At 40.4% G+C, this 13,959-nt stretch overlaps 1 protein-coding gene across 1 annotated transcript in view; it reads right to left on the bottom strand.

Annotated features, from left to right (window-relative positions):
• farsb (phenylalanyl-tRNA synthetase subunit beta) overlaps window positions 1–12,526 on the bottom strand; it is a 39,084-nt gene extending 26,558 nt beyond the window's left edge. Inside the window, exons 1-11 of the mRNA XM_034167825.1 lie at window positions 12,398–12,526; window positions 10,178–10,233; window positions 9,480–9,634; window positions 8,888–8,960; window positions 8,113–8,228; window positions 7,186–7,336; window positions 6,989–7,097; window positions 5,770–5,840; window positions 5,614–5,675; window positions 1,964–2,015; window positions 1,776–1,837 (exon numbers count right to left, since the gene is read on the bottom strand). Coding sequence (XP_034023716.1) covers window positions 1,776–1,837; window positions 1,964–2,015; window positions 5,614–5,675; window positions 5,770–5,840; window positions 6,989–7,097; window positions 7,186–7,336; window positions 8,113–8,228; window positions 8,888–8,960; window positions 9,480–9,634; window positions 10,178–10,233; window positions 12,398–12,455 — 965 coding nt within the window. The 5' untranslated portion in view covers window positions 12,456–12,526. The remainder of the gene's footprint in view (window positions 1–1,775; window positions 1,838–1,963; window positions 2,016–5,613; window positions 5,676–5,769; window positions 5,841–6,988; window positions 7,098–7,185; window positions 7,337–8,112; window positions 8,229–8,887; window positions 8,961–9,479; window positions 9,635–10,177; window positions 10,234–12,397) is intronic.
• Between the last annotated feature and the right edge of the window lie 1,433 nt (window positions 12,527–13,959).

Raw genomic sequence — 13,959 nt, 5'->3', positions numbered from 1 at the left:
AATACCTGAATTACCCTAAAAAAGTAAGTCTCTTCAGCTGCTCCCTTGTTTTCACTCGTGGTCGCCAGAGCAGATCCAAGGTGGATCTGCATGCTGATTTGGCACAAGTTTTACACCGGATGCCCTTCTTGACGCAACTCCACATTACAAGGAGACCATTACAAGGGTGGGGTTTTTGAACTGGGAATTTTCTGCCCCGAAATCAACCACGCTAACCACTTGGCCACCACCCCTGCACCTGAATTACCCTAATAAACCTCTGTATTTTTTATTGATAAATGTGTTTTTTTAAGCAACAAAGCAAAATTTTCTCCCACTGAAGACAAACTAAAATCATCATGTGTCATTCAAATCTTCGTATGTTGTGCTACCACTGTGTGAGGTCTCATAGAAACCACCTAAGCAACTTAGGAGGTGTTGCACTGAACATTGTTAAAATTATGCTCGTTCATTCATTCATTTTCTAAACCCACTTATTCCACTTACTACTCAAGGGTGGCTGGAGCCTATGCCAGGGGTCACAAAAAACTGTTTTCACACTGTCATTATGGGGTGTTGTGAGTAGAATTTTGAGTGGAAAAAAAATGAACTTGCTCCATTTTAGAATAAGACTGTAGCATAACAAAATGTGTAAAAAGAGAAGCGCTCTCTGAAGATTTGTGGCAACACAGTTTGAAACGTATTCATACTTCTTCATTGTGTGTACGTCATGGTCTAATCCAATTTAAAGTACTCCATCGCCTGCATTATTCAAGGGATAAATTATCCAAACTTTTTCCCCACTATAGATCCTGGTTGTCCAAGATGCAGTCATGTAGCCGCTACAATAGGACATATGTTCTGGTCATGTACCTCCCTCAACGACTACTGGAGACAGATATTTGAAGCATTTTCCAAAATTTGTGGCCAGACTATAACACCTGACTATCATACAGCCATTTCTGGCATACCGCTTCCAGACCACAAAGTTTCTAATCTTCAAGCAAATGCCTTGGCATTTGCCTCTTTACTTGCACGCAGACTTATACTTTTTAACTGGAAATCAAACTCAGCCCCGTCATTCCTGCAGTGGTTGAGGGAGGTACTATCCTTTCTACCCTTGGAAAAGCTGAGATACAAGATATGTAAAGCCCGTACAAACTTCACTCTGACCTGGATTCCCTTCATAGAGTTTGTAGAAGGTTTTTCCTTCCACTGATGTACTTTAACATCCATTGGACTGGATAGTTGAAAATATTCTAACTTTAATATAGCTATAACACCAACTCAGCTAATACACTAAGAGAGGTTCCTGCCTGACATTTTTTGTACTGGATCTTGTTCATTCCATTTCATTTTTGTTCATTTTTTCATGAGCCTAATGGGGTGGGTTTTCATGTTGTATATGTGTTCAGCGTTTGTGTTTGTTAACTGAAAATTGTAAAATAAAGTTTGGAGAAAAAAAAAGAAAAGAGAAGCGCTCTGAATACTTTCCACATGCGCTGTATGAAGTATAAGTAAGTCCCTTCAGCTGCTCCCTTGTTTGTTAGAGTCGCCACAGCAGATCTGAGGTGGATCTGCATGTTGATTTAGCACAGGTTTTACACTGGATGCCTTTCCTGACAGAACGCCACATTACATGGAGAGATGGCAGGGGTGGGGTTTGAACCGGGAACCTTCTGCACGGAAACCAAGTGCACTAACCACTTGGCCACCACCCCTGCCATGCAATGTATGAGGTATATATCTACTTAAAGTGAAAATATGATTTCACTGTGGAGTTTTATGGAGCTTACTTGATGCCAATTTTGCTGTTGATGAACTTGCAAGACAACTTCTCCTTCCTGTAACTCAGCTCCTAAAGTTAACAGAAGAAAAAAGAAATGTCAGCAAATCATTTGCAAAAACTTCAGTGAGGAATTCTTGGAATTTTAAACTTCATTGAGATAAAAAAAAGCCATTTGTAATGGGAATAATACTTTACAGGGTATATGCATGTCCTGCCATCTGGGAGCACAACCTCAGCCTCCTCCACCCTGACAGAGTGAGAGGACAAAATATCATCATCATCATCATCATCATCAAACACAAATACTGTAGTTTTGACCCCAGAACATCCCACAAAAGGCACCAAAACATAAATTCAGTGGATTTTCAGCAATTTCATTTATAAAGTGCAGCACTGTCAGCATCAGAAACATCTGAGTATTTGAAGAGTGACTACTGGTACAAAATTTGATCAACAGTGACTTGATACATCTGAGAGATGATGGAAAACGGTACATTTTCCCAGTACTAAGGAACAATGAGCAAGTGACCAGAAATGCAAAAGGATCAAAGTTTTAACCCTCACAGAACAGAACATCTACAACTTTCTTTTCCCCAACCCAAGTAGTATCTTCACTCTGGAAAAAAAGACTAACAAGGAGTGTCAGCATTGTACTTTCCACCTGGGGTAAATTTATTGTTACTGCCTTGTTGGCTGAAGCACCCTGAAAAGGTTACAGACTTATTTAAAAAAGTGGAAAAATCACTTTGCCAGTGTTCTTGATCTTACAACAAATTCAACTGATTGTCTAACATGATCGGCATTTAATGAAAATGTGTCACAATAAACAGTAACAGCTATGAAAATAAATTATTCCAGTACAGTCTTTAAAAAAAAAAACTCGCCCTTCCTGATAGAAGCTGTCGGTTGGCTTTGAGTAGGATGTTGTAGGCTGATCAGGAAGGGCGAATGGGGGTCACACACACCACATTCACTCATGCACTACATACCTTCTGTCTTGCAAGAATATATGGGTATTAATGTTCATAAATGGTTCTGCCAGTGTGGCATTTACCAGGACATCTTTCTATTCATCACTAATTGAAGAAAATAAGAACAACCCCAGGTTTCTTTTCAGCACTGTAGCCAGGCTGACAAAGAGTCAGAGCTCTATTGAGCTGAGTATTCCATTAACTTTAACTAGTAATGACTTCATGACTTTCTTTGCTAAACAAAATTTTAACTATTAGAGAAAAAATTACTCATAACCATCCCAAAGACGTATCGTTATCTTTGGCTGCTTTCAGTGATGCCGGTATTTGGTTAGACTCTTTCTCTCCGATTGTTCTGTCTGAGTTATTTTCATTAGTTACTTCATCCAAACCATCAACATGTTTATTAGACCCCATTTCTACCAGGCTGCTCAAGGAAGCCCTACCATTATTTAATGCTTCGATCTTAAATATGATCAATCTATCTTTGTTAGTTGGCTATGTACCACAGGCTCTTAAGGTGGCAGTAATTAAACCATTACTTAAAAAGCCATCACTTGACCCAGCTATCTTAGCTAATTATAGGCCAATCTCCAACCTTCCTTTTCTCTCAGAAATTCTTGAAAGGGTAGTTGTAAAACAGCTAACTGATCATCTGCAGAGGAATGGTCTATTTGAAGAGTTTCAGTCAGGTTTTAGAATTCATCATAGTACAGAAACAGCATTAGTGAAGGTTACAAATGATCTTCTTATGGCCTCGGACAGTGGACTCATCTCTGTGCTTGTTCTGTTAGACCTCAGTGCTGCTTTTGATACTGTTGACCATAAAATTTTATTACAGAGATTAGAGCATGCCATAGGTATTAAAGGCACTGCGCTGCGGTGGTTTGAATCATATTTGTCTAATAGATTACAATTTGTTCATGTAAATGGGGAATCTTCTTCACAGACTAAAGTTAATTATGGAGTTCCACAAGGTTCTGTGCTAGGACCAATTTTATTCACTTTATACATGCTTCCCTTAGGCAGTATTATTAGACGGTATTGCTTAAATTTTCATTGTTACGCAGATGATACCCAGCTTTATCTATCCATGAAGCCAGAGGACACACACCAATTAGCTAAACTGCAGGATTGTCTTACAGACATAAAGACATGGATGACCTCTAATTTCCTGCTTTTAAACTCAGATAAAACTGAAGTTATTGTACTTGGCCCCACAAATCTTAGAAACATGGTGTCTAACCAGATCCTTACTCTGGATGGCATTACCCTGACCTCTAGTAATACTGTGAGAAATCTTGGAGTCATTTTTGATCAGGATATGTCATTCAAAGCGCATATTAAACAAATATGTAGGACTGCTTTTTTGCATTTACGCAATATCTCTAAAATCAGAAAGGTCTTGTCTCAGAGTGATGCTGAAAAACTAATTCATGCATTTATTTCCTCTAGGCTGGACTATTGTAATTCATTATTATCAGGTTGTCCTAAAAGTTCCCTAAAAAGCCTTCAGTTAATTCAAAATGCTGCAGCTAGAGTACTGACGGGGACTAGAAGGAGAGAGCATATCTCACCCATATTGGCCTCTCTTCATTGGCTTCCTGTTAATTCTAGAATAGAATTTAAAATTCTTCTTCTTACTTATAAGGTTTTGAATAATCAGGTCCCATCTTATCTTAGGGACCTCGTAGTACCATATCACCCCAATAGAGCGCTTCGCTCTCAGACTGCAGGCTTACTTGTAGTTCCTAGGGTTTGTAAGAGTAGAATGGGAGGCAGAGCCTTCAGCTTTCAGGCTCCTCTCCTGTGGAACCAGCTCCCAATTCAGATCAGGGAGACAGACACCCTCTCTACTTTTAAGATTAGGCTTAAAACTTTCCTTTTTGCTAAAGCTTATAGTTAGGGCTGGATCAGGTGACCCTGAACCATCCCTTAGTTATGCTGCTATAGACGTAGACTGCTGGGGGGTTCCCATGATGCATTGTTTCTTTCTCTTTTTGCTCTGTATGCACCACTCTGCATTTAATCATTAGTGATTGATCTCTGCTCCCCTCCACAGCATGTCTTTTTCCTGGTTCTCTCCCTCAGCCCCAACCAGTCCCAGCAGAAGACTGCCCCTCCCTGAGCCTGGTTCTGCTGGAGGTTTCTTCCTGTTAAAAGGGAGTTTTTCCTTCCCACTGTAGCCAAGTGCTTGCTCACAGGGGGTCGTTTTGACCGTTGGGGTTTTACATAATTATTGTATGGCCTTGCCTTACAATATAAAGCGCCTTGGGGCAACTGTTTGTTGTGATTTGGCGCTATATAAAAAATTGATTGAATTGATTGATTGATTGTCGTACACCGATATTGATAAAATGCTTGTAGTAATGATAACTGCAGTGGATAATGTAACATTGGCGTTGCTTCAAACAATATTTTCACAATGCCTCGATGCTGAATGCAGCAGCTACAATATTAGCGTAGTTGACATGACACAATGACAGGTTTTTTGTTTGTTTTTAAAACATATTGAAACTTAACAATGGAACACAAACACCCTGATATTGGATTAAGGAGTCTTTTATTTTACAGACATATCCCAAAAAGCACAGTCCCGACCTGAATTTCTATCCAACTGGCTGAATTTTGTGTCAGGTCAACTGCATCACTTAGTCAAACCAGCCAAACAAAACTACAAATATGGCTGTAGTCATAGCCATTCCCTGGAACATTACAACGGTTTGGCTGGGGGAAAAAAATATATATCTCTGGAAATATCCAGAAAACTTTCATCCCTCTGTTACGAATACATGTCAGAGAGATGATAAAAGGAATTCTCAGCAATCATCAGTTTCAAAAGATATGAGCCACAGGAAGATGTATGCAACTTACGTGAATGGCTGTGAACAATACTCGCAGAACATGGTCACCATCATGTTCAAAACAATTTTCGCCTGTAAGGAACAGTGTTGCGCTTTTAAATCAGTTTTCCACTGCAACATTTACTGAAGAGCACACAACATATGTGAGCTTCGTTCTCAGTTGTACCTTGGTTAAGTCTGTAGCAGTGCATTCAATGAAGACATTCTTTGTGTTGAGCGTGATTTTTGTATGATCGCCTAGAAAACGAGAGAGAAGACATTTCACCATCTTATAAAAAAGATCACTTTTGGATTTGACCTAAAACAGTTTTAAAAATACAAAGCACTGTATTTTCTGGAGTATAAGTCACAACTTTTTTCTGTATGTGGGCATCACTTTTTAACTCAGCATTTGCCTGGGTGTGAGTTTAACAACAAGCACAAACTCAATGTAGCACATGTGCACGCCACAGCATATGCCGTAACTTAAAGATGGACATATCATTGGATGTTATTTGATGCAGTTTGGACTAAAGATGGACAGATGGACATGGATGGAGACGTGAACAGTGGATTTTTGCAGAAAGCCCTCATTTTCTGGTGTGGGACATTACATAAAACAAGTCCTTATAGGGCCTGAGTCCTATCGAGTTGGAGCTTATCACCAGTTTCTGTGGCATGAAGCGTACAAGAGTCCACGACACCCTGTGGATGGGCCATCAGCCCAATGCACATTACTTCGCAGTCAACTTGGTACTCATTTGCAGCTGGGTGGACTAAGACAATGCAGACTGCCTTGTCCAAGGACACAAACAGGCTGCACGAGCAGGATTTGAACCCAGGTCTATATATTAGCAGGCCAGCTCCTTATCCGCTGGACTACCTGCTGTGCGGTGTGGGCCATTAGGACTTTTAAATTCCAAAAATAAGCAAGATGGATGTTATTTGATGCAGATGAACATAGACTGCTGACTTACAGCATTGGAATCACTACACTAAAAATGTGAGTCCATTATTTTTATCAGCTCTTTCAAATTGTTTTTTGTGCATTTCTGTGGTGTACTTTTATTAGTAGTACTTTTGTTTAGTGCATTGAATCTTGGAAAACCCATTAATTATAATCACACTATTTTTTAATATACAAGTCACACCAGAGTATAAATCATAGGACTTCCCAAACTAGTAAATAAATAAACAAGTACAACATATACGCTGAAAAATTAGTATATTGTTTTGCCATGTGGCAGAATACCATGTCATATCTTTGATCCTTGCTATGGGAGACAAGCTTTCCAGCAAACATAGAGTCTTACTTCCAATCCAACACTCTGTCAAATTCAAATATACCCTTTGAATTTGTAGGTATAAATTTACATGCAGAGAGACAAAGTACAGTACTCACTCACCATTAATGATGGGAGGCATGGACAGCACAACGCCATTGCTGTCATAGATGACGGGGTACACAGGCTTGTCTTCAATAATGTGAAGGTAATGTTTCAAGTGGCTGTCTGTCTGTATGGAAGAGGAAAACAATGACTTAGCAATGCCCAAAAATACAAGCTACCCATCTGACCATCACTACACCCAAACAGCTGGTCACCTTGTAGAGACTCATGAGCTCAGTGGCAGTGTACTCTTTGGCCTGGTTGAGGGGTCTGAAGCAGATGTTGTTAGGAGGTTTAGCTGTGTATGTGAAAGGACCCGAGATGGTGTCCAGGTCATGAGTGCCAATTGCCACCAGGCTCCTCTTCCTGCATTTACAGAGATAAAAGCTGAATAATTAGCAGCTAAGTTACACTCATCAAAACTAGAGTGTTAAGGTGCACGGACACCTGCACGACTTTGATGCACGCACCTGCACGACCTGTGTCGTGCAGGAGAGTAAAGTCGGTGCAGACTGAATGCGAGATGGGCGCCAGCGCATGCAACTGCGCATAGAGAATTTTGAAATGTTCAAAAAAATCTTTCACGCATAAATGTCATGCAACGTGACGCGATCTGCTAGTCGTGCAACGTGACGCGATCTGCTAGTCAGCACTGTGCAGCTTGCCAAGTGGAGTAAAGAAGTGAAAAGAGCGAGTGGTTGCATCAGCACACCGCATTAGAGCGCATCTCATCTGATTGATTATAACGAGATGTTAAATCTATCATAAACATACTTTTACAGCTGTACACAAGAAGGAAAGAACATGCAACTGTTTTACCAAGTTATTACACTGTAAACCTGACAAATAATTACCTTTTTAGATGGCTCCAAATGCTTTCTCCACCTCATTCAGTGCATGCTCCTGGAGCGGTCCTCTGTGATTCAGGAAGCGATTAGAGCCGTTTTCAGCAGCCAATTTGTGGAGAAAATGATTAATCCACTACACAATAATTATTTATATACGCAGCATCCAGCACAGAGCGCGTGGCATCCAGTGGAACATAGCACAACGTCCAGCTGGGAACACAGCGAGTGGGATCGTCACGACGGCATACGTGCATCAAGTGTCAGCGCACCTTTAGTGTAGCAGATAATCCTGACCTGCAGATGTTTTGGTGCAGCTTCTCCTGTAGCTCGATGAAGCTCTCGTAACGTTCCCGTGTGAATGTGATATTTCTCAACACTGCTGCTACAGCGTGGGGTCGCACCGCCACTGTCTGCACATGACACAACAGCATCAGCCAGGAGCTACATTATTACTCATCATTCACTGATTGATTTGGTTTGCAGACCAAACAACTACTCTACACAAAGTAAAAAACAAAAATACATACTTTTACTTTTTTATTGTTATGACTGAGAAGCCCACACAAGAAAAGTAGTTTAGTGTGGGTGTAGTGCAGGGGTGGCCAAGTTCAGTCCTCAAGAGCCACATTCCTGACACTCTTAGTTGTCTCCCTGCTCCAACACACCTGAATCCAATGAAAGACTCATTAGCAGACTTTTAATGAGCCTTTCATTGGATTCAGGTGTGTTGGAGCAGGGAGACAACTAAGAGTGTCAGGAATATGGCTCTCAAGGACCGAACTTGGCCACCCCTGGTGTAGTGCCACAAAATGATCAAACTTAAGGATAACTTAAAGTAAGGCTACTCAAAGACATCCAGAAAGGATCACGAGGGGGCACGTTTTGATTGCAAATGAACACAACAGGAGATGATTTGACGGATGAACTCCTCTCCTTCTGTTAAACAGTGAAAACATCTGAAGGAGTCTGTGGTTGTAATGAAAACCTGCACTGTGGTCCCTTCTGGAAACAGAGATCACTGCCTTCAGGCCATTTGCTCCCCACTGAAATTAATCAATTGTTCACTCACCTCTTTGGTGATGATCAGCCTCTGAGGCTCCCCACTCACAGGACTAACACGTTTGTAGCAAGGGACGTCCAACCTACAAGACAAACAGTCTGTGGAGCAACAGCACAAGACTCCAAACACCACCCCAATCAATCTGGACTTATACTGAAGTTAGCCTGATGCAACCCAAATATTCCGTCCTCCACAAGAAGTGAAATATAAATCAAAATATTTCATTTAAAATACATTAATACAGCACTGACATTGCAGTTACACACCACGGAGCTGGGCCAAGAAAGTTCCAGGTTCAAGAGATGCAATACATTCATGTGAGGTGAGGGGATCACTGTAAATCAGAGGTCTCAAACCGGTTCCAGAAAGGGCCGAGAGGGTGCAGGCTTTCTGTGCAACCACCCACTCCAGCAGGTGATTTCCCTGAATAACTGGTTTCACCTACTCAAAGGTGAAACCTGGTGATTTAATCAGTGAAATCACCTGCTGGAGTGGGTGGTTGCACAGAAAACCTGCACCCTCTCGGCCCTTTCTGGAACCAGTTTGAGACCTCTGTTGTACATACACAGGCTCTTAGACCGTCAAACATGATACTACTCACTTATTCTTGAACACCTGCAGTCCACGGACAAGACCCTCCAGACAAAGCAGGTCATAGCGGTTAGCTGGTACTTCAATCTTGTACAAAATAACCTCGGAAGCTCCTTCTGCCTTTAAATCACCTTGTTCCCTGTCGATCAACTCCTTCTCTGAGGTCTGCAATGGGGTCAGAGCAGAAGGATCCTCACTTAAGCATACCTCATTTTGTTATTTTGTGTGTATGTGTTGTAATTTATGTGTAGTCATGACCATAAGTAATTGGACAATGATAACTTTTGCCCCTTTACATCATGACAATGGAGCTGAAATGAAACAAGATGTGATTGTTGTGCAGACTTTCAGCTTTGATTCAAGGGGTTTAAAATTAATCAGCATCATTAATCATTTAGGAATTACAGCCATTGTTAAACATCATCCCTCCATTTTCAAAGGCCATAAGTAATCAGCCCTAAATAAAATTATTTGTCCAATAAATGTTATATTTCCGATATAACAATTATTGTTAATAAATCATCACTTGTACAGCCAGTTTTCTTTAGACCTCGTCATGACGTCGCACGACGCAACACGAACTGGGTCCAGTGTGGAAGGGGTTTAAGCCTTTCTTGCTAATGGAAGTGACTTGCATATAGAATGCACACCATGAGAAGGAGACATAAAAAGAAACATTTACTCAGTACTATGGCATAATGTACTTACAATTTCATCAAGCTCCAGTCCAAATTCAAAGCACAGTTCATCAAACTCTTCATCAGCTAAGGAAAAAGAACACTCTGTGTTAAACCAACTTCAAATAACATTAAGAAGCCTGTTATATGCCAAGAAGGGGGAAGCATCAGTGACTTTGGGTCACAGTGTAGCACAATGTGCAGTGACTCTATGACAGTCATGGCACCATGATACCCCCACACTGTTCTGAAACATGAAATGCTTCATAATATCAATCAATAACAATTTCTGGTGACTAAATAACATTACTGAGCAAATTAACTGATAAAAACATTCGCAATTATAGAAAAGGATAAAACAGAATAGAAGGCAGCTTTTATTTTCATTGTATAGGCCTGCCTACAAGAAAATTAGGTGTGCTGCTCCGGTTTGATGCATTAAGAAAAACATTCAGGGAACTAAAACAATACATGTTTTCTATACTGGTTCAACCTAATAATAAATAAATGAATGATATCAGAGCATTTACTTTAAAATGTATCCAATAATGACTGGTTGAATTACTCCACTCGGCTGAGTGCAGTTATTGCATTGACATAACCGATATATTGCACAACCACTAAGTCCTTCATATATGCAACTGGCAGCAGGAAATAATTTACGTTGTACTATAAATGTGTTATTACACCACTAGTAAACAGTTAAAACAGGCCATTTATATTGATACGGTAGAGTAGGTATACTGAGTTGCTATTAGTACAGCATCCATTGTTATTTAAACTACCCAACGTCAATGTTTAAAAGCAAACCCTAACTTGAAATTTGTTTATTGCTTACTCAGCTTTGATGCCAAGATGAACTTCCTTATCTTGCAAAAATCATTGTAGTTTGTTGTTGGAGGCCAAAAATGATGGCATTTAATGGATGAAGAAGTGGGTGGAGTGAGAAAATGTAGATCAGGTGTATTGTCCAAGGACATGGACAGTGAGCGGGAATTAAACCCAGGTCAACATATGGGCAGTCCAGCTCCTTAACCACTCAGGTACATGCTCTACTGTTACTGGATGCCGTAGAAGCAAAAGGAAGCCAGCACCATATCAATAGCCATTTTCGTTGAAATATGACATGAGAGAAATAACATCATTGAACAGTCAGTTGTTCAAACATGCAAACGGAACTATGAATAAGTAATACTGTTTGTTATTGCTTTCATTTGTGTGTGTTAAATAAACTGAAGTGTGGTTCCTATTCAGTTATCCTTGAGGTCACTTGTTAAAAACTGCTGCTGTCTTTTCTTACTTTGGTCACATTTGACAACAATTTATAAGTTTCATTTTGGTGTTCTCGGCAGTGACATACATGTCTCTGGATCATCGACCTTTGAGATCAAGAGCGCCTGGGAAAATCTTATGGAGTCATTAGGTCACTGGATAGAGGTGTTTGGCGATGTTAGATATCTTTGCGGGAGAGCGAAAGTCCAAATCTTTAGGGTCCTGGTGCTGCCTGTCTTGCAATATGGTTGTGAGACTTGGATGCTAGCCAGTGACCAAAGACAATGACTGGATGTCTTTGGAAGATCCTTCGGTACCAGTGGAATGATGTTGTATTAAACGAGCAGTCACTAAGAGAGAGTAAGATGAGGAGAACCACTTGCATTGTGAAGGAGTGTCAGCTTTGACATTTTGCCCATTTCTCTGTGGTTTCTGCCATCCAGGGGCAGAGTGTAGTTCTGTGGTACCAGCACGTCATGCTCCGAGACTTGACTTGGTGATCTCAAAGTTCAACCTTTTCTTTAAGAATTTACAAAGTGTAAGGATTCGGAACATTCCATTTTTATGCAACACTGGCATTTAATTGTAAGTGAATTTTGAGATAAACAGCCTCATAGTTACAGGACAAACTGGTTTTTAGGTCGAACATTCCTCTAACTTGTGGCTCAGCCAATCAGATTCACTGACAGAAGCCGGAAGAACTGATGCAATGACGCTGAAAGCCAGCAAGACGTCAGTGTACGATCAAAACCATTAACAATAACTTCTATATGACACTTTGTGAAGAAATAACATTAAGCATGAAGTAGTTTTAATTTTTAATTGAAGTGGCCCAAGAACTCGAAACACGTAAGGAAAGCTAGCTGCCGTGAAACGAGTTTAAACATTAGTCTTACTCCAAGTTTAAATGCCAAAATGAGACTTATAACGAGGCAAAAAGCTCGTTGCTTCTTATAACATGTAACAAAAATCGACTCACTGTATTTTCTACCCAACGCTTTGAAGAGAAGATCACGTTGTACACCAACATTCGGCATGTTCGCTCCTAATGCTTCTCAGCACTGTGAAAAGGACCCCAGCAGCCGGCTATAGCTGGCTCGAGCAATGCCTGACTGCAAAACAACCCAGCCAACGAAGCACCAAGTGACGAGTCGAAAAAAAAATCGGTCACGTGATTCATGGTGCCATCTTGGGTTCAAAATAGAGGTGGGCGTTACCGGGAATTTTGGTATTGATCCGATTCCAAGTGAATACAGGCCCAGTATCGCCGATATCGATACAGATACTCATACTTCTTCATATTTAACCTTCATAGAGCCAAAGGATCCAAAAGACCTAGAATAGAATTTCGCCAAACATTGTACACAACACCAAAATACTATCACAATCAACATTTTTGTTTCAAAAAATATCACTCAACACAACTTAAAACAAAATCTCCTGAGGTAGAGGGCTGACAAACCACAATACAAGGGTGCGCTGCTCTTACAGACAGAGTAGACTTTGATGAATCTGCGTGCGCAGCAGTCAGTGCGTGTGGGAGAGAAAAAAAAAAGCTTGAGTATCAATCTTTTTACACGAGGATTGTTCAATATCAATACCAGCGTTGGTATCGATACTATCGATATTAGGATCGATCTGCCCACCTCTAGTTCAAAATAGCGTTGGCTGTTAATGTGTCTGCATGGAAATTCCAGCTTTTTTTTTATTTATTCGTTGAAAATGCTGGGTTGCTGTACATTTGGAAGCACAAATAGACACAACAAGGGCTTCAAGATGTACAGATTCCTTTCAGATCCGAACAGAAGAAAAATTTGGGAAAATAAATACAGCTGTGTGGAATGGAAGCTACTTCATCATCAAAGCTTTGAGAGGTAAATTTATTGTTCAGTCCCATGTACAGTAAAACTCACCTAAACCATCATCATATAAACCGGATATTCGCAGTCACCGGACAAAAAAGTCCAGACATTTTTGTATTGTTTTCCATGTAAAACGTCGTATATAACATATTTTGTACAGCGGATTTTTCGCGCTCACATCAGATAAAATGTGCCGTCCGATCGTAGTGTATTTCCATTAAACCCCTCGCATGTGGGACCGGAGTCATTTCCGTGATTAAAAGCCAGACTGTTTATTTTTTTCACGCCATGCTCAGACTCGGGGCTGCAGGCTGTGCAGTGAAAGCAGCAAACACGTTGCTGCTTTTACATTTTGATAATGGATCAAATACATTTGGCAGAAAAAATTTTCAGGGGAAATTTTGACCCGGTCATTAAATGAGGCGCACGTCCCGATTCAGGATTCCCCGTAGATCTTCGGTGCCTCCTGACTGTAACTAATCAGTTACATGGGTGATTCTTAGACTATGGGCACTTATGTCCTTTGATCATATTGTATGAAAAACAGAAAAAAGGGGAAATTTCACACTTTTATAGTTATCTTTACAATGAAAGTGTGTTAAGAAATTTGTTCTAGTAGTCTGTGATGACTTTTTCACCTTTTTTCAGCATCATTATATGCAAATATTGCTGTTTTGTG

This window comes from Thalassophryne amazonica, chromosome 4 (assembly GCF_902500255.1).
Source record: "Thalassophryne amazonica chromosome 4, fThaAma1.1, whole genome shotgun sequence".
Lineage (NCBI taxonomy): Eukaryota > Metazoa > Chordata > Actinopteri > Batrachoidiformes > Batrachoididae > Thalassophryne > Thalassophryne amazonica.
The sequence above is the reverse complement of the archived record's forward strand: the minus strand, read 5'-3'. Positions and strand labels throughout refer to the sequence as shown.